At 54.4% G+C, this 26,000-nt stretch overlaps 1 protein-coding gene across 2 annotated transcripts; it reads left to right on the forward strand.

Annotated features, from left to right (window-relative positions):
* Positions 1 to 504: 504 nt before the first annotated feature.
* Positions 505 to 25,923, forward strand: IP6K1 (inositol hexakisphosphate kinase 1). Of its 2 annotated transcripts, XM_036333544.1 has the most exons (6): positions 505 to 643; positions 17,607 to 17,930; positions 18,304 to 18,511; positions 20,088 to 20,269; positions 21,982 to 22,262; positions 22,690 to 25,923. In XM_036333544.1, the coding sequence occupies exons 2-6, from the start codon at positions 17,708 to 17,710 to the stop codon at positions 23,224 to 23,226; spliced, it is 1,431 nt and encodes a 476-aa protein (XP_036189437.1). In that variant the 5' UTR covers positions 505 to 643; positions 17,607 to 17,707; the 3' UTR covers positions 23,227 to 25,923. The 2 variants fall into 2 exon arrangements, with proteins under 2 accessions (XP_036189437.1, XP_036189438.1); XM_036333545.1 differs by lacking the exon at positions 505 to 643 and having other exon boundaries at positions 17,708 to 17,930; positions 21,982 to 22,157; positions 22,690 to 23,226.
* The last annotated feature ends 77 nt before the right edge of the window (positions 25,924 to 26,000 follow it).

Here is a 26,000-nt window from a genome sequence, read left to right on the forward strand (position 1 = left end):
ACCCCGCTTCCCCTCCGCGCCTCAGTTTCCTCGCCAGTGCACGGGGGACAGCAACGCCTCCCTTCCCGGGGGCGTGGCCAAGAAAAGCAAACGGCGCCCAGCAGGCATGGCCCAGGCGCGCCGCGTGCGCGCAGGAAGACGCGGCCGGGTCCGCACCGGAGTGGCGGACGCAGAGACGCCAAGGGCGCCACGGCCTCGGAGTCACCGGCAAAAGCTCTGCCGCCAACCACCCCGCGAACCGCACGCATGCGCCCCCGGTGCCGTCACAGTCACGTGCCGGAGCGTTCGGCTCGGGCCTCGGGAGGCTGGCTCTGATTGACAGGCAGGTTGGCCTGTCAGCGGGAAGCACTCCCCGGGTGTCGGGCGAAGAGGTTGTTCATTGGGCACAGTCTCGGCCGGGGGCGGGTTCTTTGCCGCCCTGGTTACTATGACGCCCGGCCCCCGCCCCCTCGGCTGGCCGCCATCTTGTTGTTGATCCGTACCCAGTGGGCAGAGCCGGGAGCTGGACCGAGCGGCCGGTGCGGGGCCGCTGCTGCGGGGCTCAGCCGCCTGCGCTGCCTGCCAGGGGTGGGCAGAAACCTGGAGGCCCGGGGGGCCCAGCTCCCGTGGGGAGCCGTGGGCGCCCGCTGCCCGGGCCGGGCCGGTGAGTGACAGGACCCGGGCGGCTGGACCGGCCTGACGGCCGCGGGGCGGGCAGCGGCGGGCGCGGGTCGGAGCGGGCGCGCGCAGGGCTGGGATGTCGGCACAGCATCTCCTGAGCGTCCCGCGGCCGCCCGTGGAGGCTCCTGGTGCTGGCGCCCGGCCCGGGGACCGCCTCGGGGTGGAGGTCCGAGAGCCCCGCGCTCGGGGCACGGCCGCGGGGGAGCGGGAAACCGGCGTCTCCGAGCGAAGCCCTGGGCGCCGCGGAGCCGCAGCGCGGGCCCATGCCCGGTGCCAGCCCGGTGCCATCCGGGGCGTGGGGCCGCTCCCGGGCGGGAGACCCCCTTCCTCTCGCTTCGATGTCGCTCCTGCGAGTGGGTTGTCGGCGGCGCGAGACTCAGACGCGGCGCACGCCCCGCGCCAGGCAGGCCGGGGTCGGGGCCCTGCGGGTCCGGGCGGGCGAAGGCCCTGGGCCCCCGCCGCCGCCCGCGCCCCTCGGAGCTCAGCGGTGCTTCTCCCCGGAGGGCCTGGTTGGGAGCCCGCGATGCCGGCTGGTGTCGCGACCGGATGTCTTTGGTCCCCGACCGCCGCTTCGGGGAGTTGCGGCGCAGCCTCCCGCCTCGTGCCCCGGGAGGAGGTCCGGGGTGCCCGGCTCGTTTTACCTGCGAAGGAGACAGATCGTGCGCGGGCGACGAGCCCAGGGAAACGTGGAGGCGTTGGAATCGGAAAACGGATGCACCTTTTATTTATTTTTTTCGTCGTTGCGCGTAGAATGGGGTCGCCAACTTAACTTTCAGCCACGAGATGCATCCTGCCAGTGGGAGCGGCCGGCGACCCGGGGCTGGGGCGCGGGAGCCTTCCGGTGCGGAGCACCCTTCCCGCCCCTCCCGGCCTCCCGCACCGGCGCCCGGATGTGGTCACGCAAAAAGCCGCACGTGGCCGCCGCGAAGGCAGGCAGCGGCACTTGGAGCACCTGGGTCATGGCCTGTCACCGTCAGGTTTAATCCGGACGGAACTCTGCTGGTCTGAGAGCCGCTGGAGCAGATGCTGGGAGCGCGGAGGCGGGCCTGTTGCTGGCCGCCTCACTGGCGGGGGTGGGGGGGGGGGTGTTGAGTGGTCTTTGTTTATTTCATTACCTTCCCTCCAGTCATTTTGTGAATCTTGAATGAGTTTTGACCTTGGTGAGACCAGTTCCTTGGGCTCTTTTTTTTTTTACTATATATTTTATTGGTTTTGGAGAGGAAGGGAGAGGGAGAGAAACATCAACGATGAGAGAGAATCTTTGGTCAGCTGCCTTGGGCAGTTCTTGGTAAGAAGGGAGGGAGACACTAAAATATCAGAAGCTTCTCAATGTCCCAAGCTAACCCCCCTCCCCCCAAGTAATGCTTCCTTTAGAAATGGAAGGCAGCCACCTGGTTAAATTATTGCTGTTTTCTGTTAAAATAACCCCAAGTTAGGCTTATGGCCTGTTTAGGGCCTTTCTGAGCTGTAGCAAGTGACAGACTCTCCCCTTAGTGAGTTTTCAACACTAACCTTTGCATATAATTTTAGGGGTTCACGGGCTCATTAAAGTCCATCCATGGCATCCATGGTGTAACCCTATGTTAGAACTGCCGCCCCAAGGAAGTTACAGAATACCCAAGAACTTTTATTGCCTTCGTTTAATGCTTTCACAACCTCATGAGTATTTATGATGCTTGATTCGTTCAGCATGGTATTACCCAAAGGTAGCTAACGGCAGCACTTCTGTGCTGGGCTTTTCTAGTTGCAGATAAGTAAGAATGTCGTTATAAAATAGCAGACCCTCTGGCCACTTAACCTTCTTTGTCTGTATGTCATTCGCCTGGAAATGTCAGCACTTGTAAGTGGGCAACAGACACATTTCACCGACCAGAGACCCTCCACTGACGCCAGAAATTGCTGCCGGTTTGTGGGATGCAACCTGATGTCCTAATGGGGCATTCCGGGTGCTGCTGGCCAGCTGGCCTCAGCCCACCTCTCCAGGGTTAGCCGCCTAGTCCCCGCTCGTCAAATGCTTCACTAAACATCTCACACACGTTAGTTATTTCTCTACACAGATCACCAGCTGAATCCAGTGAGTTTTGCGCCCTTGGGGGTCCCCTGTTCCTTCAGTTTCCCCGTGTCTCTGGTACCCAGCTCAGGGCCTTCCTGCCTTTTTGCGACGCTCCCCAGACATCCCAGCCCCGCTCCCCAGACATCCCAGCCCCTGGGGATGCCCCGCTCCCTCTCCTGCAGCAGCGGCATCGCCCCAGACAAGAGCACCATGGTGTTTGCTCCTTTAAAAACAGTTTTGTTTCCTCTGATAAGTCTTAGCCTCTTACTACAGAGACGGTGTTTCTGTGACTTTGCGCACCTGCGTGTGGTAGATGAGGACCAAATACTTACAAAAACGTGCTCCATTTACCCAAGTGGGAAGCACCCTCTGTCATTCAACAGGATGGAGGGAAGGGGCAAGTAGAAGTGGGGGCTGGGGCCATGGAGCTCCACGCCCTGCCCTGCTTGAAGTGGTGGCACAGGTGACTGGCGGCGATGGGGCCGTCCTCAGCCCTGTGGCCTGAGACAGGAACTGCATCTCGGAAGTGGCTGCGGCCACCCCCTTCCTAAGATGCCCGTTTGGACTCTTGGGAGACGTGTTGGGAGAGCACGGCACTGGGTGCTGAGATCTGAGGCTCTTCTTCGTGGAGCTTGGTCTCTGCCACCGTGGCCGCTGCGAACGTGTGGGCAGTGTTAGCTGCTCGCCCCTCCCAGTGCTGCCCGAGGCGCAGGAGCAGGGGTGGCAGGGCCAGGGAGGCTGGCAGTGCGCTCTCTGGCATGGGGCGAGGGAGCTTGTCCCTGTGGATCTGCGCTTTGCCCCAATTTTAAGTCAGATTCACTTCTCTCCCCTCTACAGCAGGATGTGGGCAATGGCTTCCGAGTGAGAAACCCAACATCTGGGTTCCTTTGTAAAAGGTGCTCAGGACTCTCCTGAAGTGACATTTAGGAGGAGGCATTATAAATGCGATTTGATGGGGACACTGTTCCCTTTCGTGCTGGGTCCCTGTTAGGGACTCTGTTTGGTTGAGGGCTTGGAAACTCTGCTCCTAAACTCCTCTGTGAAATGCAGGCGGGAGCAGGTGAGGCTGGCTCTTCTCGGGTCTAACGTTACCAGAAAAGGAGCGCACCTTGAAGTCCATAAAAAAAATCGGGGCACATTATGGTTGAATGAACACTTACAGACAGCGAACTCTGTAACCAAAAAGTCAGATGACAACAAGTGTCGGCGAGGGGGTGAGGACATCAGATCAGAGCCTTTGGACACAGCTGGTGAGGATGTGAAATGATGCAGCCACTTTGGAACATAACCTGGCAGTTCTTTAAAGGGTTAAACATAGAGTTCCTATGTGACCCAGCAGTCCTACTCCTAATTATTCCCCAGGAGAGATGGGAAACCTGCATGTGTGTGTTCACAGCAGCATTATCCATGACAGCCACAGGGAGAAACAACTCACATATGTGTCAGCTGATCCTGGGAAAAGGAAAGGTGGTGTGTACATACAATGGAATATTACATAGCGGTAAAAAGGAAGAGTGCTGACTACAGCAGGGGTGAACCTGGAAAAATCATGCTTAAGTGAAAGACGCCAAGCACACAAGGTCACATAATATGTGATTCTGTTCATGTGACATGTCCAGAACAGGCAGATGTCTAAGCGTAGGAAGTAGATGTGGTTGCTCAGGGCCTGGGGTGGAGGAGAGGAGGGGAATGTAGCTGACGGCTGTGGCATTGCTTTCTGAGGGGATGAGTTTGCTCTAAAATTGTAGTGATGGTTGCACATCTTTTCGAATATACGAAAGCCATTGTACACTTTAAATGGGGTGAATTACATCTCAAAACGGTGATAAAAACACATGACTTTTATATAAGTAATATATATGCACTAACTTAAAAATAGATAATATGAGCAACAAGAAATAAAAATAAAGGAGCAGCCATAACTTCACTGTTAGTTTTAGTATATCCAGGCTTTCTTTCCTGTCTTACAATTTTTACAACAATGAGATCATGTGTACAGCCTGAGGGGCGCCTTTTTGCAGCCAGTGCCATATTGTAAACATCTGGTGGGTCAGTGCATCTGCCCTGGGCGCCTGGCCGTGAGTGAGGGGAGCAGGGGAAGGGCGGTGGGAGTGGCGGCACGGCACTCGGTGAACTAACTCTCAGTTCCAGCCAGTTGTGCTATCAGATCTTGTGACTTTTTCTTTCTTTCTTTTTTTTTTTTTAAGAAAAGCAGAAATCCAGATTTTTACGTGAAATTTCCCAAATTTTTTTTTTTTTTTTAAATATATTTTATTGAGTTTTTACAGAGAGGAAAGGAGAGAGAGATAGAGAGTTAGAAACATCGATGAGAGAGAAACATCGACCAGCTGCCTCCTGCACACTCCCCACTGGGGATATGCCCGCAACCCAGGTACATGCCCTTGACCGGAATCGAACCTGGGACCTTTCAGTCCGCAGGCCGACGCTCTATCCACTGAGCCAAACCGGTTTCGGCGAAATTTCCCAAATTTTAAAATTGACAATGAATTAAAATTTGAGCCATTTCTTCATATATATATATATATATATATTTGTATTGGTTTCAGAGAGGAAGGGACAGGGGTAGAGAGAGAGAAGCATCAATGATGAGAGAGAATCATTGATCGGCTGCCTCCTGCACGCTCCCAACTGGGGACCTAACCCGCAACCTGGGCATGTGCCCTTGACCGGAATCAGACCTGGGATCCTTCAGTCCGAAGGCCAATGCTCTAGCTCAGTGATGGCGAACCTTTTGAGCTCGGCGTGTCAGCATTTTGAAAAACCCTAACTTAACTCTGGTGCCGTGTCACATATAGAAATTTTTTGATATTTGCAACCATAGTAAAACAAAGACTTATATTTTTGATATTTATTTTATATATTTAAATGCCATTTAACAAAGAAAAATCAACCAAAAAAATGAGTTCGCGTGTCACCTCTGACATGCGTGTCATAGGTTTGCCATCACTGCTCTATTCACTGAGCCACACCAGCTAGGGCAAAATTTGAGCCATTTCACTGTTCAAAGAAAACTGTCTACTGGAAATGGTAAAAGTTTTGAATTGCCGAATGTGCATGTTCCCAGCTGAGGTGGGACAAGGGGACACTTTCCTGTTTCAGCCCCAATACCATAAACAAGGTCCTTCAGCGATGCATTAAGAGCCATGGTTTTCCATATTGTTGCGCTTTTCGTTGGTGAATTTGCTGCCTGAAATGGCTCCCAAGCACGCGCTGGAGTGCGAGCTGACTGGTCTCCCAGGTGCAAGGTGTGCCTGGCGAAGGACACGCGCTGAGTGTGTGCAGGCGTCAGTGACGGGGCCGTGGCTGAGGGCAGCGTTAACGAGCAGACCTGTAAGGACCGTGTCTTAAACAGAACTGGACTGGGGACGTCCTGTATATCCAGGGAGGAGTCTGGGAGGTTATGTCTTGGTTGGATGACAGAAGTGTGGCCGGCGGCTCGCAGGAACGGAGCCCCGCATTCCCGCGGGAGCGGCGGCGGAGCCGGCTCACCGTGTGCGCAGGGGCTTGGGAACAGAACACGCCAAGCCCCGGGGGGTGATCCAGGCTCTTCTGTCGCCGGCTGCTTTTCCGAGGCTCCTCCTGTCGGGCTTGCTCTTTCTGACCGCTCAGCCGCGTGGTGTTTCCGGCTGTCCGGTTTGCCGATGGGCGTTGGGGGCGTCTGGTGTTTGGCTGTTAGGAATAAAGATGCAGTGGGTGTTCTTGCACAAGTCTGTGTGCATATGTTTTCCTTTCTCTTCCAGCCGCAGCTCAGAGTGGAACTGCTCCGACTCCCAGGCTGGGTCAGAGGGGCCCTGGCTCAGGAAAGGCTGAAGGGCAGTCCTCGGGGCGCGGGCGGTTCTCTTCTTCCCTCGTGGCCCTCAGGTCCCAGCTGCATTTCCCATTCCGCCAGGTCTCAGGTCCCCCCGTCCGAGCCGAGAACCAGTGGGCATTCCATTGAGGCTGGGAGTGCGGAGCCAGGAACTGTCGCAAGCAGACACAGCTTCTGGGTTGAGGGGTCTGTTTGCTGCAAAATCGACTTCCGTCCTTGTCATGTGTCTGGAATCCCGTTGGCTGATGCAGGCCAGGAGGCTTCTCGGCCATCACAGGGTTCACAGAGCTCACCCTTCGTCTCGCGGTGAGCCTGGCCTTGGCGATTTGTGCCTTGGCAGCGAGCAGGCCCAGGTACCACGATGGCGCTACCTCTTTAGACTGGTGGTCGTGTGGAACAGGTGACTTTTAACGCTTGGGCTTCCTTGTCTGATGCTCTCGCGTGTGTGGCGTTGGAAAACTAGCGCAGCGGGTGCTGGCTGGGGTGCTGGGTTGTAGCTTTCGGGAGCAGAGGCAGTGCTTTTGGTGGTGACTGTTGATCCCTAAGCCCCTTCCCGGCGACAGTCGTTGGCACACTCTGCCTGCTCAGAGCTCTGCCTGGCATGTGGCCTCTGTTTCATCTTTGCCTCCTTGGACCAGTGTGCAGTGACCACTGGGGTCTCTGTAGAACTTAGTTATCAGAATTATCTTTTAAAACTTTCCAAATCTCTTCAATAATTAAATTGATTCTTATGAAGCTGTTAAAATGATATTTTTTGGTTGGAAATAAAGGTAGAGGTTTAAATGAATGAAAATTTCATGTGGAAATTTGTTGAAGTGAGAAAATTATTCTTTAAATACTGCTTTAGAGGGCATTTTATTAAAATTTTAAGTGTATTTTATTTATAGTTGAAGTTTTTTGGGGGAAGAGACCAATACATAATATTCTTCTTACTCTGTTGGGATCTTTATTTCCTGGTCTGCATGTTTTTCTCTTGAGTAAGTGGATGAGAGAAGGAATTTTTTCCCCTTATTTTATTTCCTATCACCATTTATCCCCTTATCCCCTCTCTGTCTTCACTCCCCTCCACCCGCAGTCACCATATCGTCTGTCCACGAGTTCTTTCTTCTCCTCCACCCCCTGATAGTGTCCCCCAGGAATTTTGTTTTAATAGCCTTATGAGACTAGTATAGTCCATTCTTTGTACATTTGAGGAAACCGAAAACACACAATAATTAGAATGGGTAAAGTTTAACTGAAAGAATTATTAACTAAAAGAGGGTATTGGAATGATGAGATTGGCTGTAAGAAGTAGAGAGAATTCCAAGTAACAGGAACAGCATATACCAGGTGTACCGGTTAATCGGACTTTTTTCAATAGATGGAGTTACACATATGTTGATATATATGCGATTTGATATGTCTGCTATTTTGTTGTATTGTCAGCAAACTTCAAAACTTCATATGTCAAACTTTCTGAAGGTGTTAACATCATAGATATTTTTATGTTTAAAAATGTTGAATTTAGTGCCAAAAAAAGAGCATTTGTGGGAAGTTTTAATTCATTACTTTATTTTGAAGAAAAGTGCTGCTGAAAGTGATCGTATACTTCGGGAAGCTTATGGTGAACATGCTCCATCTCAAGATACCTGTGGACGCTGGTTTAAACGCTTTAAAAGTGATGATTTCGATGTGAAAGACAAAGAACGTCCAGGTCAACCGAAAAAGTTTGAAGACCAACAATTCCAAGCATTATTGGATGAAGATACGTGTCAAACTCAAAAACAACTTGCAGAAAGATGAAACGTTGCTCAGAAAACAATTTCCGATCGTTTACAAGCAATGGGAATGATTTTAAAGGAAGGAAAATGGGTGCCACATCAACTGAACGAAAGACAATGGAAAACCGAAAAGTCATCAGTAAAATGTTGCTTCAGCGGCACGAAAGAAAGTCTTTTTTGCATCGAATTGTGACTGGCGATGAAAAGTGGATTTATTTTGAGAATCCCAAGTGCCGGAAATCATGGTTTGATCCAGGTCAACCATCAACATCGACTGCAAGGCCAAATCGCTTCGGAAAGAAGACAATGCTCTGCGTTTGGTGGGATCGGGAAGGTGTGGTGTATCATGAGCTTCTCAAACCAGGTGAAACCGTTAATACTGATCGCCACCGACAACAAATAATCAATTTGAAGCACGCTTTGATCATAAAACCACCAGAATGGGCCAGAAGACACGGCAAAGTAATTTTGCTTCATGATGACCCACCATCACACACTTCAAACCAGTTAAAGACACATTAAAAGATCTTGCCTGGCCGTAACTAGTTTGGCTCAGTGGATAGAGCATCGGCCTGCGGACTAAAAGGTCCCAGGTTCAGTTCCAGTCAAGGGCATGTACCTTGGTTGCTGGCACATCCCCAGTGGGGGGTGTGCAGGAGGCAGCTGATCAATGTTTCTCTCTCATTGATGTTTCTCTCTATTCCTCTCCCTTCCTCTCTGTAAAAAAAATCAATAAAATATATATTTTTTTAAAAAAAGATCTTGCCTGGGAAGCATGAACCCACCCGCCGTGTTCACCAGACCTTGCGCCTTCAGATGACCACTTGTTCCGATCTGTGGCACACGCACTCTCTGAGCAGCACTTCACGACATACGAAGAAGTGGGAAATCGGGTCTCTGAATGGTTTGCCTCAAACAAGAAAAGTTCTATTGGGATGGTATCCACAAATTACCTGAAAGATGGGGGAATGTGTAGCTAGCGACGGACATTACTTTGAACAAAGCACTTTTGCTGTTTCTCTTGAAATTAATGTGTTTTCTTTGATGACAAAATCCGCATTATTAATTGATAAAGGGTCAATCCGCATTATTAACCAGTAAGTGGTCAATCTGCATTATTAACTGGTTAATGGTCAATCCGCATTATTAACCAGTAAAGGGTCAATCCGCATGACTAACCGGTAGAGGGTCAATCCGCATGACTAACCGGTAGAGGGTCAATCCGCATGACTAACCGGTACACCTAGCACTCTCCGGAGCAGCCGCTGCCTCCAGGGCTGACACAGATGCTCCAGGGAGAGCGCTGCCCGAGCTGGGACGGAGCTGGGACGTGCAGGAGAGGCGCTGGCCTGCCTGGGGCAGGGTGTCTGGTGCTGCCCTGGCGCCCTCGCAGTTCCCCTCGCACCCGTGGCCGTCGCCTTCTAGGATGAGGGAGGCGAGTGCTGTTGACGGTCTCTCTCCCCCCGTTGATATGATGAGTCACGTTGGGTCCGTCTTCAGATACTTCATCAACCTTGCCTTTCCATTTGTCATGTTGTATTATTTTTTCTATGTCATCGGTTTGTTTTGCTAAACATTTTTAAAGGATTTTTGTGTCTTTGTTCATGAAAGATATTCGTCTATAATATTTTGCATTTCTCTCTTTTATGGCAAGTTTCCTTTTAGATTTTGTTATCAACGCTACCTGAATTCATAAAGCAAGTTAGAAAGTGTTTTTTCTTTCTCTGTTTTCTGAAAATGTACAATATTAGTGTTGTTTCTTTTTTAAATGTTTGGTAGAATTCACTAGTGAAACTACCTGTGTCTGGAGTGTTCTTTGGAAAGATTTTTGATAAATTTCTTAATAGATATAAGGCTATTCAGATTTTATATTTTACCTTGTGTCAGTTTTGGTAAGTTGTATTTTTTGAGGACTTTTTCTGTTTTGTCTAGGTGGTTGAACTTATTGATACTCAGTTGTTCATGATATTACCTTGTTTTGAATGCCTGTAGGAATTGTAGTGATACCCCTCTTTTATCACTCATAGTGGTCGTTTGTATGTCTGACTCCCAGACTCCTGAGAGCTCTGCATGTTCAGGCTTTCAGTTCCTTTAAAAAAAAAAAAAAAAAATATATATATATATATATATATATATATATATATATATATACACATATATATACACACACACACACATATATATTTTATTGATTTCAGAGAAGAAGAGAGGGAGAGAGAGAATCATTGATCAGCTGCTTCCTGCACGCCCCCCACTGGGGATTGAGCCTGTGCCCTGACTGGGAATCGAACTGTGACCTCCTGTTTCATACAGGAGCATCTGTGTCAGCCCTGGAGGCAGCGGCTGCTCCGGAGGCAGTGGCTCAGCCACTGAGTGTCCTTTCAGTTCTTTATGTCACAGGAGGGTCAGGAAAGGAAGCTGAGAGAACGGAGAGATTGGGAACTGCTTTGAAGGAATGATGCTGCTTTGAAGACATCAGTCACTAACTGCACTTTCCTAAGTGGGGAAGGTGGTTTGTGTGGTGGAGTTAGTCCCGATCTCTCTGGAACGCAGGGTTCTCTGTGAAGTAGGTGGGAGTGTTTGTCTGCCATTTAAAGGCGCTTACATGTAATCCTGGTGTTTTCCGAGGGTAGAGCAGAGCGATAAGCTAATCTGCTGGAAGCAGTTAAACTCTTGTGGTTTGTGAGGCGTGAAACAGGTCGTTTACCTCCGTTACAGCTCAGCTCCCACGTTCACTAGCTGCGTGTTGCTCATCTGCGTGGACCTCGATCTACGCAGCGGGTGCTCCGACCGGTCACTGTGCGTGGGGCGGCTGGAGGCAGCCCGGGCCCCCAGGCCTGGCTCTCTGACCGCCTGCCTGTCGCCGGGGGCGGGAAGGCCTCGCAGGACAGGAGCCGAGGGGGCACTCACCTGCCCCGGCGGCAGCTGAGCACCGCAGTCCGCGGCCACGGCTGAGGAGTTGGTCGTTGGTCGTTGGTCGTGTTTCCAGATCGTCTGCGGAGTAGACGGTGCCGAGACGCGAGCGCGTGACTGCGCCGCCGGAGGAGGCGCTGGGTTGCGGCCGTCCCGGCGTGCAGGCGGGGCCCCTCGGTGCCCCTTTTAAAACCGCGCAGTTATTTAGAGCCCCTTTGGAGTTCCAGCGGCTCCGTGATACCCAGGCCCCTAGGAAAGACGGGAGCTATTTCTTGGTGCCGCCATTCCTTAACGCGGAGAGCCCTCCTGCTCTGAGCGGGCATCTCTCCCGGGAGGGTTCTGAGAGGCCTCCGGTCTCCGACAGGCTCAGCGCCGCGGCCCTCCCGGTGCGGCGGGCCCGTTCCCACATGGGCCTCCGCCTCCGCCTCCCTCCGCAAGAGCGGCCCTGTGGGGAGCGCAGTGCAGGCAGCAGGTTTGTACAGGGAGGGCCTCCGTTCTAAACCCAGAGTCACAGCTACCAGACATTCGGGCGAGGGACAGAATTACTGCTCTTTGTTTCTGTTCTGAAATCGAGCAGCCTCTGGTAAAACAGCGTTACCGAGGGCAGAGGCCTGGGGCGGACCATCAGCTTCCCAGCCACTAAGGGCGTGCTCACCCGCCTCAGCCGCCCCTGCCTCAGCCTCCCCTGCGCCTCAGCCTCCCCTTAGCTGGGCTACACGGGGACGGAGGGGAGAAGGGAACGGAGTGACCAGCCACAGCAGAAACCTGGGTTGGGAGAGCAGGCCTGGTCCTGACCCTTTGCATCTTTCTTTCACTTGCGCCGAAGCGTCTCTTTCAGTTTGGGGTCTTCAGTGGGACGGGCAGTATGAGATATGGAGGCCAAGATGTTCCCCATTCTATACCTTGGCTAATATGCGAATGGTCCCCTTGGAAATTCAACCGGGAGTTCGACCACCTGCTATGATGTGCGCTGACCACCAGGGGGAGGCGTGGAACAAAGAAAGGCCTGGCCGGCAGCCACTAGGGACCCTACCTGTGCATGAGTTTTGTGCACTGGGCCTCTGTATACATATTTCAGAGAGGAGGGGAGAGGGAGAGAGAGACATCCATGATGAGAAAGAATCATGGATCGGCTGCCTCCTGCACACTCCCCACTAGGGATCCAGCCTGCAACCCGGGCATGTGCCCTGACTGGGAATCGAACCATGACCTCCTGGTTCATAGGTCAGTGCTCAACCATTGAGCCACACCAGCCGGGCTAAAATTTTTAAATTGATTTGGAGAGAGAGAGAGAGAAACATGGATGCGAGAGTGAAATACAGAACGGCTGCCTCTGGTTGCCCCCAGGATGCCCCCCTATAGGGATTGAGCCCCAAACCCAACATTGCTCCGACTGGGAATTGAGTTGGGAGCCTTGGGGTGCATGGGACATGCCCAACCAACCGAGCCGCTCCAGGCAGGGCCACACAGCCTCATGTTAAGTGTCTGGTTTTCTGTTCCTCAGAACCATTCATCCTGTCCTCCCCGCGTGCTTTCTGGGTTTGACCGTGTTCAGATTCACCTGTGACAGCTAGGCCGAGACGTCCCTGACTCAGGTGTGGCTCCTGGAGTGTTTAGTCGCGGCACAGAAGGTCCTGTGGCTCCTCGTTCAGGACCATCCCATTCAGTCGTGAGCGGACAGTACTTCAGGCAAGAAGGAGGCCACCTTTGTTCCTCCTCTCTTCTGGTCTCCATTTGATTCCCTGCATCACTGGGACCTGTGTTTAAAATTCTGCCCCAATCCTCCCCTTTCCCCACTCGTTCCAGCACAGTTGAGAAAGATATTTTCAAAAGGATCTTTGCTAAAATGTGTGTGTGTGTATGTGTGTATGGAAGCACGGGTTTCTAATTTTTATAAATCCAGTAAAAACAGGAAAGGGGTTCACTGGATTCTAGCTTTTCTCTTTGCCCTAAATTATTTCTGTTCTGGCTGTTTCTTGATGGGCTGCCAGCTTCCATTCCTCCTCGCTCCTGTTTGCTCTGAGCCCGGTGTTCTCAGGAGGATGTCGTTTGCCCGTGGCCCTGGGAGAGGACCCAGGAGTCTAAACAATTCTTCATCTCTTCTCCGAGGACAAACAACAAAATGGATCCCTGTAAGCCTTTTCCCGTCTCCTCGTTTCAAACCCAGATTGCTCTCGGCCTCTGCACACACCTCTGGTTTCTAGGTGAGGGGCGTGCCAGGCCCTGGTAGATGGGAAGGGCAGGCTCAAGGTGGCAGCCTTCTTCCTTTGAACACATCCCTGTATTTCCATCCTCAGAGGAGTTTGTGAGCACCTGCTTCCAACAGGCGGTCCACGTGGGGAAGGATGGTTTTCGCCCCTGAGCTGCCTGCGGTCAGTGCCCACCGCCTCGCGGGGAAAAGCAAGCGTGGGCTGGCTTCGGGAGGCGTGGGCTCTGGCTGAGGAGCCTTAGAGCAGCTCTCGCCAACCTCCGGACCTCCCGGGCCACCAGGGGTCCGCGGGGCACCGGTTGGCCACGGCTGCTCTAGAGAACACACAAGCCCTCATGTTCGTCTTCTCTGGTTTGTGCGCCCGTGAATTTCAGGGCACTCGCTGTCTTTCCTGTCAGTCTGTGAGCTAATTGTTTCTGAAACTCGCTTTCATATAAAGCCCGGAACTGTACACCGGCTTGGGTGCTGCTCTTTTCTCATAGAAGGACGTATCGGCCCGTTGTGTTCTTTTTGCTATTTTGACCTTGGATTATATCAGAGAGTAAAAAACAAACTAAAGATACATTATTGCCAGAATTTTACCTAGCATTCCGGACTAACCAAGTTTAAATTTAATTTTTAAAAAACTAAAATACATTTTGTATGATTTTGAAAGGGCATGAGACTGTTGTTACGGGTATGTTTAACTTCAGAAGAGGTAGTGGAAATCTTGGAGTTATAAACTATTTCTTACGAACATTTGAGGAAATTTTCAAGCATACCTGTGGAATGTGAAGGCACCAAGGATGCTTCCCTTTATAAAAAGATTGCATATCACACTCAAGTGGTTAATTTGAGGCTATAAAAATAGGTTGGCCACCGAATTTGGAATTCCAACCAGACTTCTCGGAGTGCAAGTCTGCTGGTCTGTGTGCTGTGTGCCCAAGCCTGCCCTCTCGGACGTGGTGACCAGGTCTGGTCTTGCTGTGGGGCTGCGCCTGCCTCGTGCTAAATAGCCCTGACCTTGTTCGCTCCCTGTCTGAGGGCAGGTGCTCGCCGCCAGGGCTTCTGTTCGTTGCCACTTTCTAGGCTCACTCTGTTGTTGAATTAAAGCAAACAAACTTACATTGTCTTTTCTAAATTTGGTTGGAATTCTTTGATGTGGTTCATCCTTTATTATTGAGATTATCTGTATGTTTGCCTACTTCCCCCTTGTTCTCTTTTGTATCTTTAATAAAACTGCTCGCATCCTCTTCCTAGGCCAGTGATGGCGAACCTATGACACGCGTGTCAGAGGTGACACGCAAACTCATTTTTTTGGTTGATTTTTCTTTGTTAAATGGCATTTAAATATATAAAATAAATATCAAAAATATAAGTCTTTGTTTTACGATGGTTGCAAATATCAAAAAATTTCTATATGTGACACGGCACCAGAGTTAAGTTAGGGTTTTTCAAAATGCTGACACGCCGAGCTCAGAAGGTTCGCCATCACTGGCCTAGGCTTTTCCCTTCCATATTTTGTTAGCTGCTATTGTTGTTATTCTTATCCAGGCATATTTAAAACTGTTTCTTTCATCATCTTTTTGAGTCCAAATGCAGAATTTTGCCTTTTCTTTGTGTGTGGATTTGGAATTCTGTCCTGTGGCCAACATGCCTGGTCCTCTGGAAAGCCACCTCTTGGTTCTGGTCTCGCCCCTAGATTAGCCTGTAAACATTTTTTTTATTTACAGCCCTAATAGGGAAAAGAAAAGAACTTGTCCTTCGCAAACATTTTTTCATGTTATATACTTAGCACCCTCCCGCACACATCTGTAACAAGCATCATGCACATGCAGTCATTTATCAGCTGTTTTTATTGTGTGGATACCATGTGCCAGGCACTACTCCGGCATTTAGGAGAATATATAGTAGTGGCCTGAACAGACAGTCTTTCCTTCATGAGTTGACATCATAATAAAAATAAACACAGACATTATCGATAAATAAAATATATATTATGTCAGAAGAGGGTAAGTACCACGAAAAAGCAGAAAAAGTAGAGCAGGTTAAGGGGAGTCCACGTGGGTTTGCAGTTTAAACTTAAAGAGAAAGACATTTAAGCTGATCCTCTTTCTCAGTACTCTTGAAGGAAGCGAATGAGGTGGCCACGTGGGGATCTGGGGGAAGAATGGTCCAGGCAGAAGGCAAAGCAGGTGCAAAGGCCATCCAGGGCAAAGTGTGTCGCGTGCCAGCCGCTGTGACCGAGTGAGGTGGTGAGCAGCGGGAGAGCGCTAGGAAACCAGGCCGGGGAGGACGAGGTGGGAGGACCACAGGTCTTGTGGGATCTCATAGGCTCTGGTAAGGGACTTGGACTGGGACTTTGGCTGAAATAGCGTGAGACTGCAGGGTTTTGAACCGGGAAGTCACATGCTCTGACTCTCAATCCTGGCCCTCGCGGCTGCTGTGTTGTATCTCTTATTGGTTGTGTGCGGAGGGTGTGAGTCAGGTTGGGGGGAAGTATGGCACCAAGCTAGGCTTTCCTTTGCCAAAACAGACACTTTGAACAAGATTAAGTGGGGTTTTGACGAAATCATGTTGGGGTTGAAATGACTTGACCCAGTAGATGATTCATAGGCCCTAAATGTAAGACGTGGATTTAGTCCTTTTTGCCACAGTGAGATTCCTGTTACTCTCATAATGTGCTTTTATTCATTGGGGCCTTCTGCAGTTATTTAATTCAGTCCAACAAACCTTCTTTTTAGCACTTCCTCTGTGCCAGGAACGACCTTGGGTCCTGGAGGGAGGTGAGAGGGGATGGTTTGGTGGTGGTGACAGATGAGTAAATAGACGGCAGTGCAATGCTGTTGTGAGGGTCGGCACAGGCTGCCTTAGGAGCCACACGGGGTGTCCAGGACCCCTGTTAGGGAACAGTGGAGTCTGGGGAAGCCCTGGGCACAGGGAGCCCGATCCTGGAGGAGATCTGGGAAGTAGAGGCCAAGCAAAGAGGCGCTGCCTCAAAGCCCTGCGGATCCGCCTGGCGGAGTAGAGTGGAGTGGAGTGGAGTGGAGGGCGCGTCTCTTTGTGGACAGCAGTGGGATGGGCGTAGCTTCCTGGCAGCTCGGGGTTAAGGCAGCTGCACCAGTGTTCTTGTGCCGCCCGTTTCGCCCGTCGGTATGAGGTTCAGGAAAAACCATATTCTTGCTCTACACATACTTTATTTTTCAGTCTTGAACTTTCAGGTGTAGTCTTGCTAGTACCTTCCTAGCTTTAAAAATATATTCAGGCCCTAGCTGGTTTGGCTCAGTGGATAGAGCTTCGGCCTGCGGACTGAAGGGTCCCAGGTTCGATTCTGGTCAAGGGCACATGCCCAGGTTGCAGGCTCCATCCCCAATGGGGGGCGTGCAGGGGGCAGCCACTCAATGATTCTCATCGTTGGTGTTCCTACCTCTCTCCCCCTCACCCTTCCTCTCTGAAATCAATAAAAAAATATTTAAAAAAAGAAGATATTCAGTAGTCAGGAAGGTGCCACTACTTTAACTTTCTTGAGAGAAAATTGCCATTACAAGGAGGGTCTTTGAAGACAAAGAGCTTTTCCTTGTCCCACTGGTTGGTATAAAGGCAGCGGGAAGGAAGGCCGGAGGTGCTGGACTTGGTCCGAACTTGGTAAAATCTGAAGCCTGAGTTCCTTTATGATTCTACCGCTCAAACAGGAATGCTTCCCTGCCTGGGTGTGGCACCTTCATCAGAAAAGTCAGGAGCCCGGTGTGACCTGATTTCTGGGGCAGAAACCCTTGCTTTGAGTCGGGGACCCTTACCAGCTCTGGACATGGTGGGAGGTCTGAGCGGGAGGAGTTCGTGTTGCTTCTGGGTTTTGTCCTGAGCTCTTCTGTGAAGAGCAGGGACAGTGCTTTCCTGATGGCGGTCACATACTTGGCGGCTCTGAGACCACATCCTTTCGAGAGCTTCGAGGGGCCTGAGAGCTGGCAGGGGGAGGGAATGTGGGCTTTTGTGCGGAAAAGGGAGCTGGAGGCCAGCGTGCACCTCAGCTGCCGTCCCGGCTGCCTCCCGCACACACGTCCCCACAGCAGCCCCAGCAGACACTGAGCCGGGACTAGCTGGTCGGGTGCTTGACTCTCTCTCTCCCTCTCTCTCTCTCTCTCTCTCTCTCTCTCTCCCCCTCTCCCCCTCTCCCCCTCTCCCCCTCTCCCCCTTTCTGCGCAGACTCAGACCTGCTTTAGGCGCGCAGGCCCTCCACCCCGCGCTCCTCCGGTGGCCCATGAGCCGCGTCCTCTGCCCCCGGTGCGCGACGGGCCCCCAACGCAATGTGTGTTTGTCAAACCATGGAAGTGGGGCAGTGCGGCAAGAGCGCGAGTCTGGCCGGAGACCGCGGGGTCCTCCTGGAGCCCTTCATCCACCAGGTGGGCGGCCACAGCAGCATGATGCGCTACGACGACCACACGGTGTGCAAGCCCCTCATCTCCCGGGAGCAGCGCTTCTACGAGTCCCTCCCGCCCGAAATGAAGGAGTTCACCCCCGAGTACAAAGGTCAGTCCCTGCGCGGAGCCTCCGCTCGGTTCCTGTCGGGGACCCTGGGCCTCTGTGGTCTCAGGGCAGCTCAGTCCTGTTGTTCCGCAGAATTCAATCCCGCAGCCTCAGCGAGGGCTTTAGACTCGGGGCTCATCGAGGGGCAGGCCCTGGGGCCATGCGGGTCAGTGGGCGGAGAGGCGCACCTTCCTGGCCCAGGGGAGGGAGGATGGTGCTCCCCAGGCTGCGGGCCGGGGCCCCTGTGGACTCGGAAGCCGGCCTCTGACACCCCCTCAGGGACTTACTTGGAAACGTGTGCCAATAGGGAGCCAACCCAGCGCGAGGCACAGCGCCGGCTGCACACCTCCGTTGACGCGCTGCCTGTTTCCCGCAGGGGTGGTGTCTGTCTGTTTTGAGGGGGACAGTGATGGTTACATCAACTTAGTGGCCTACCCGTACGTGGAAAGCGAGACGGTGGAGGACGACACGCCAGAGCGGGAGCAGCCGCGGCGCAAGCACTCCCGCCGGAGCCTGCACCGGTCGGGCAGCGGCAGCGACCACAAGGAGGAGAAGGCCAGCCCGCCCCTCGAGGCCCCCGAGAGGTGAGGGGTGAGGGGCGGGCAGATCCTGCCGCCGGCCGCTTCGGGGGCAGTAGGCCGAGTTGGGGGAAGTGGCTGTTGGTCTTGGGCCACCCAGGTAGGTGTGACCTGTCCCGTGTGTCACATCACCCCGGTGACTTCTGGGTGGGCCGGGGCTGGTTGGCAAAGGAGCCAGCTTTGTGGCTCTTGAAGGGATCGCAGAAAGGCACCCACGAATGGCTCGGCAGTGCCCTCCCCAGAAGGAAAGGGGACTTGTGCCATGCTGAGAGGGCTCCTCCACTTCCCGTTAAAGGACCAGATCGCTGCCAGCGCCACCCTGTTGGGGTCGTCGCGGCTGGGGAGAGGACAGTGACATTGGCGTCACTGTAGCCGCCGCCCCCACCCTGCCATTGCCAGGACGCCTCGCCTACGTGGCTCTGCTCTGCGTGGCAGTGCGGCAACGCACCTGCGGTCACTCTCAGCAGAGCCTTGCGTGAGGCTGTGGTCACGTCCTGATATTTTCCGCGGGTTCGTCTTCTCACCAAAAGCTCGTGTGGCTTGACTGACCTGAGGAAGGAAGTCCCTTCCTCACTGGCGGCCTGCTTTCCTCCCCCTGCGCCCTGGCCTGTTCTTCCCCTCTGATGTCTCCTCTGGCAGGCCCGATAGAGGCGCCATTCATGGGTGTCATGTCCCATGGTTCCGTGCGGAGTCGTTAAGGAGAGTCTGCCATCGGTGCCGCAGACTCTACACTCGAAAGGGTGGTCACCCATGTCCTTGACGTGGCATCCGTGTTCCCGTTTTAAGTGTGAAAACACACACTCACCAGTTTCTGTGTTTAAAATTGTAGTCAAGGCACATCACCTTCCCCGTATGCAGCGAGTGGCATCAGTACACGCACACGGTGTGCGGCCATCACCGCCCACCCCAGAGCCACCTCGCCGCCTCAGGAGACGCTGCAGCCTGCTCACCGTTAGCTCCAGCCCCCCCCCGCACCCCCCAGCCACCGTCTGCTGCTTCTCCCTGTGGACTTGAGCTCCTCACATGCGTGGGGCACACAGTGGTTCTCCTTTGTGTGTGGCTTATCTCAGCGCTGTGTTCTCGGTGCCTCCAGGTTGTAACTGTATGGGCATCTCCCTGCGTGGATACACCACGTTTTGTCTGCCTGTCCGGCCACTGCCGGCATGGGCTGCCGCCGCTCCTGTTCACTGCTGCGCTGTGAACATGATCCAAGTATCCGAGTTCCCGTGTCGGTTCTGTAGGTATAGCCGCGGGTGGGATTGCTGCACCCGTGAGAATTCTGTGGTGAACTTGGTGCGGAGCGGCTGCCCCATTTCCCCTCCCTCCAGCGGAGCCGGGGGCCCGGCGCCTTCACCTGCTCCCTCAGGGCCGGGTGTTAGAGAGCAGCCTCTGAGTGGCGTGAAGTGCTTTCTCCATCCCCTGGGTCCACGCACGGGAGTATTTCTCAGACGTTTTTAGACGCAGGAAGGCCACTCGGAGCCCTCGACTCGCCTTGAGGTGCTCGGCCCCGTGCGCCACGGCAGGCGGCGTGGGGGCCGGGGGGCCCGCCCTGCGCGCTGAGGCGGTGTCTGCTCTCCCCCAGCTCCCAGGAGGCCAGGAGCCCGAAGGCGGAGCTGCACAGCCACTCGGACGTCCCTTTCCAGATGCTGGACGGCAACAGCGGCCTGAGCGCCGAAAAGATCAGCCACAACCCCTGGGGCCTGCGCTGCCACAAGCAGCAGCTGAGCCGCATGCGCTCCGAGTCCAAGGACCGGCAGCTCTACAGTATCCTTGTGGCCGCTCTTCAGCTGCGCCTGCGGGCCGCCCTGTCGGGGGCCCTCAGTGTCACGGCCAGACCTCTGTGCTCGGGCTCCCCGATCCCACCTCCCTTCCCATAGGCCCCCTCTCCTCCTCCTGGCGGCGGCATGCTGTGTTCCTGCTTTTGGGGACTGTTGAGACTGAACCTCAAACTTCCTCTCTCTCTCAAACCAGTAAGCAGCCCGCCCTCGGTGGGGGTTACAGGGAAGGTGCTGAGACAGTGGGGTCAGCTGAAAACATGGACAGAAAGGGCAGGAGTCCGGGCCACAGAGCCGTTTGAGCTGAAGGGCCTAGAAGTACCAAGGGATGCGTCTTAAATGTGTAGCCCACGGGTTTGCAGTTAAGTCAGAAAACGGCCTGATAGAGCTGTAAACCAGCTGCTTGTCCAGACTCCTCTGGGAATGCTAATCCGGTTTCTCATCCTTATGGCAGCACCGTGACCATGTCTCCTTAGGTCCAGGCCCGGCGAGGCCCTGCCGGCCGGGGCAGGGGGTGTGGCTGGCTCCCTGGCGGTGCAGGGATGTGTACAGCCTGCCGGAATCTCCTTTAGTTTGTATATGCCTGCAGGACACATGTAAAGAATGAAAAGTGAGGACTTCAGCAGAGGCGGTGTACGCACAGTGGAGTATCACTCAGCCGTAAAAGGAATGGCATTCTGTTACGCTGCAGTATGGAGGGACCTAGCAGACCTTTTGCTAAGTGAGAGAGCCAGGCACAGGACGGGTTCTGTGACTCCACTACATGAAAGGCCTGGGATAGGCAGACCCGGAGAGCCAGAAGGAAGAGTGGGCCCAGGGCTGAGGCGGGGTTGGCAGGGAGGTAGTGTCAGTGGCACTGCTTCTGGTTGCGGTCTGGGAAGTTCTAGAACCGTGGTTTTCAACCTTCCTAATGCCGAGACCCTTTCATACAGTTCCTCATGTTGTGGTGACCCCCAACCATAAAGTTATTTTCGTTGCTACTTCATAACTGTAATTTTGCTACTGTTATGAATCGTCACGTAAATATCTGATATGCAGGATGTATTGTCATTGTTACAAATGGAACATAATTAAAGCATAGTGATTAATCACAAAACAATATGTAATTATATATGTGTTTTCCGATGGTCTTAGGTGACCCCTGTGAAAGGGTCGTTCGACCCCAGAAGGGGTCGCGACCCACAGGTTGAGAACCACTGTTCTAGAAGCAGCGGGTGGTGATGGCGGCATAATAATGTGAATCTACTGAATGCCACTGAGTTCACACCTAAAATATTTAAAGTAGCAAATTGTATGTTATGTGCATTTTACCACAATAAAATTTTATTTTATCTTTTTGGTTAATCCTCACCCAAGGATATTTCTCCTATTGATTTTGAGAGTGGAAGGCAGGGGAGGGGAATAGACATTGATGTGAGAGAGAGACATCAGTTGGTTGCCTCCCACACGTACCCCTGCTATGGCCGGGGATCGAACCTGCAACCCAGGTACGTGCCCTTGACCAGGAATCAAACCTGAGAGCCTTTGGTGTGCGGGCCAGCGCTCTACCATTGAGCCACACTGGCCAGGGCATAAGCAATTTTGTGGAAGAGAGAAGCCAGTGTTGTGAAGCCCACGTTTGGGTCTGTGAGGTGACGACAGGTGACGGGCTGGGAGGCCCCCTTTGCAGAAACTGCTGTTGTCCCCTTGACCTGGGCACAGAGTTCCTCCTGCTGGAGAACGTGGTGCACCACTTCAAGTGCCCGTGTGTGCTGGACCTGAAGATGGGCACCCGGCAGCACGGCGACGACGCGTCCGCCGAGAAGGCTGCCCGGCAGATGCGCAAGTGCGAGCAGAGCACGTCGGCCACGCTGGGCGTCAGGGTCTGTGGCATGCAGGTGAGAGCCAGGTGCTGCCGCCAGCCTGTTAGGGAGCCCATGTCCGCCGCTCCCCAGGCCAAGTGTTCTCCTTGTCCACGTTGGTCCAGAACCTTCTCCAAGAGGGTGAGTCCCGGGGTGCTGAGCGCCTTCTCGTGTGTATGTCCCTTGAGCCTCTGTCCTTGTCTGGTGACTCTGGTCTGGGCTCCAGCTACAGAGCTGCTGGGAGACATTGCCTTGACATTGGGGCAAGGAGGACTCTTGTCTGTCAGTCAGATGTTCCTAGTTTGAGTCCAGCTGGGTCGCAGGGCAGCTTGGAAAAGGACTTCAAAGTGATGGCAGAGGACTTGCAGGCGGGCCTTCTCTCGTGGCCGTCCTGCGGGAACCTCGGGCGCCCTGGCCCGCCGCTCCGTTGTGTGGGGTCAGCAGGAAGGCTCAGCGTGGTCAGAAGTGCTTTCCAGACAGTGCTGGCCAGGGCTCTGTGGCCTGGAGCGCGGCCCCTCAGCACTCAGTACTGCAGTGGCACTCACCTGTCTGTCTCCTGGGCTTTCAGGTGTACCAGCTGGACACGGGGCATTACCTCTGCAGGAACAAGTACTATGGCCGGGGGCTCTCCATCGAAGGCTTCCGCAATGCCCTCTACCAGTACCTGCACAACGGCTTGGACCTGCGGCGTGACCTTTTTGAGCCCATCCTGAGCAAACTGCGGGGCCTGAAAGCGGTGCTGGAGCGGCAGGCCTCCTACCGCTTCTACTCCAGCTCCCTGCTCGTCATCTACGACGGCAAGGAGTGCTGGCCCGAGTCCTGCCTGGACCGCCGCTCCGAGATGCGTCTCAAGCACCTGGACACGGGGCTGCCCGAGGTGGCGCCACCCTGCGGCCCTAGCCCCAGCCCGAGCAGCTCCAGCAGCACCAGCCTCGAGAGCGTGTCCTCTCCCAAGGTGGACGTCCGCATGATCGACTTTGCACACAGCACGTTCAAGGGCTTCCGGGATGACCCCACCGTGCACGACGGGCCGGACCGAGGCTATGTGTTCGGCCTGGAGAACCTCATCAGCATCATGGAGCAGATGCGGGACGAGAACCAGTAGGCCCAGCTCGGGGCCCAGAACCCCTCCCTCTCCACCCGCAGGCAGGGACCACTGATCTGAACTCGCCGTGAGGACACACAGACTTGCTTTTAAAGGGTTATATTTCTCTTGGGTATAAACTAAAAGAAATGTTTTAGCTGTAGCCTGGCATCCATATATATAAAGAGGAGAGCAGAACACACACCCTCAGCCAGGCTCCTCAGCTCTGCAGCTCCGACTGCTGTGTCCAGGCTGACTTAGTGGAGGTGCCCCTGGGGGGCTTGCAGCAGGGACAGGGTGCCCTTGGACATCGGTTTCTCTTGCCTAGGTTTTTGGGGCCTGTGGCTGCAGGGCCCTGCTAATTGTGGGGTGAAGCCCTGGGCTTATGCCGGGCCCCTCCATGCCCATTCACCCCTTGTTCCTGGGAAGGAGAGGGATTGGGTGCCCATTTCTAGGGGCATGTATCCTAGTGGTGTGGGTGTCGGCCGCTCTGACGCTCCCAGGGCACTACAAGGCCAGCTGTGCACAGCTGGGCCCATCCTTCTCATCTGTTCTTGGCAGGAAGCTAGATTCAGAACCTGGGCTGAAGCCAGCTTAGGGCAGAGGGCAGGCCCTGGATTCCCAGGCACTCCGGCACTTGCACCTGCTCCTCTTCCTGTCTGCACACCCCAGCCAGCCTTTCCCACCAAGATCCCTGCCTAAGGAGTCCCCCGCCCCTTGTCCCACCGAAGGGGGGCCCTGCTCCGCTTGCCGGAGTCTGTCCTTCCAGGCCTCGGGGCCTCCAGCGAGACAGCGTCCACAGGCCTCGTGCTGTGGGCGAGCGTCCTCTTCCTGCCCCGCGGGCAGCTCTGCTACACTGGGTGGGCTGCTCCCCGCAGGCTCAGGCTGTGGTCCGCTCAGGGCTCACTTCCCCAGCCAAGCTCAAGGCCGCAGCCCAGGTGAGGAGGGAGAGCTGTGAGCTGGCCTGCACAGGGACACGGTCTGCACCCGATGCGGGGCTCAGACTCTGCTGGGAGAGTTTTGTCTTCTCAGTCCTGGAGCCCGTCCGTCTGTCCACTTGTCCATCTGCCAGCTCCAGTCTCTCGGGGTCCTTCCCTGGATGTTACCTTGTTCATTAGTGAAGACTAATTCCCGCCCTGCTTTCCTCAGCAAAGGGTCTTGCTCCCGTTTCTGAGGTGAGCTTTGCCCCTGCGCCCTTGAGCGGGTGCGGCCTCTTTATGAAGAATGAGCAGAATGCATTGTGGGAGGCATGTCCCTGCTGGCCCAGCACCCTCTCTGTGGCCTGGAGTGTGGTCCCTTCAACACTCAGTACTGACAGTGGTGCGGGGCAGGCCCGGGAGGGATCCCTTCCTCCCTGCGGTGGTAGTTCTTTCTTGCTGCCGGCCTTTCATGGCAGAGGCCTGCCACGTCCAACACTGGCCAGAGGCGACGCTGCTGTCACCTAACCATTGCCAGGGTCAGTGCCCTCACCGCAGAGCCTGGGGCCACGGCCATTGTCACCTTGGGCACGTGCTGTTTGGGCATTACAGGTAAGCTCGCTAGCCCGTGTCTGAGGCCCTGGTCACTGATGGTGGTTTCCTGGCCCTCAGATGCAGCCTCACGCACCTTCAGTGGGCTTCTTGATGGGTCCCATCTCTCTCGGCCTCTGACCCTGGTGCCAGTGGTGGGCACGTTCCCATTCCTTGGGCCTGGGAGGGACAGCTTGCTCGTTTCTGGTCAGTAACGGCCGTCTTTGCTCCTGTACCTTCTGTGGCTTCAGCCATAGGGCAGTAGCTCTTCATAGTGTAGCCCGCCCTCTCCTGGCAAGGCAGAGGCTAAGATGGGGCCCCTGGAGTGTGCTGTGCCTCCCGAGTTATGTATTTGGGGAGCAGATGTACCCTCTTATAGTGTCTTCCTGGCACTAAAAAAAGCAGGGGCCTGGGATTGGCTGCTTCTCCCCCATTGGGGTCCCCTCTTTAAAGCACTTTTGACACTTGGAGACCCAGCCTTGTTAGCGGGCAGGTGGTGGGCATGTGTGTGCGCTCACCCCTTTCCCCTGCTCTGCCAGCGCCCTGTGCCCGCCGGGCCCTGCCTTCCCAGCCCCAACTTGGGACCAAAGTGCAACATGGGATCGCAGTTGGAGCACTCGAGTGACCCTTGTCCATAGCGCTTCCTTAGGCCAAGTGACACTAGCCCCTGGGGGGTGGGATTGGGTGGTGCTTACAGAGGAAGGGGACCAGTATAGCAATTAGCCAGGGACCCCCACCCTCCCTCACATTGGGGCCTGTGCAGGGGGCGTGGGGACTCCTAAGGGGCCAAAGGCCTAGGCTAGTTCAATAGCCGCTGCTCACTCGCTCACACCTGGCCACTTGCACGCCCTCTAGATGCAGATTGCTTTGCGCTTCAATGCTCTTCAATTTGGTTTTCTTCGTGCCCATTTACAAAATGGTTTAATGAGGAGATGTGGAGAACCCCGGGAGGACCCTTTGCTTCTCCCGGACTGGAAGGCTTTGCCTCTGGGACCCGCTTCCTGCTCCACTTTCCTGTCCACGCCGCCCGAAGCCTGCGCCGCGATCCTCGTGGCTGGGGCCGCGTCGGGGCGCAGTGCGTGTTTTCGGGACGATGTGCGGGGGAGGGGTGCTTAGACTTTGGACCGAGCTGCTCCCGTCTGTCCACCCCGCGCTGCCCCCCGCTTGTGTCTGAGGTTGTGTCCGTCAAAATAAAGCCGCTGAAACTCTGGCTTGTGTGCGTCTCTGTGAAGACCCCGCGGCTCCCGGAAGACAGGCGGCGCCCACCCCGGGGTCCGTGCCCTCCTC

This window comes from Myotis myotis, unplaced genomic scaffold (genome assembly GCF_014108235.1).
Source record: "Myotis myotis isolate mMyoMyo1 unplaced genomic scaffold, mMyoMyo1.p scaffold_m19_p_13, whole genome shotgun sequence".
NCBI classification, from domain to species: Eukaryota; Metazoa; Chordata; class Mammalia; order Chiroptera; family Vespertilionidae; genus Myotis; species Myotis myotis.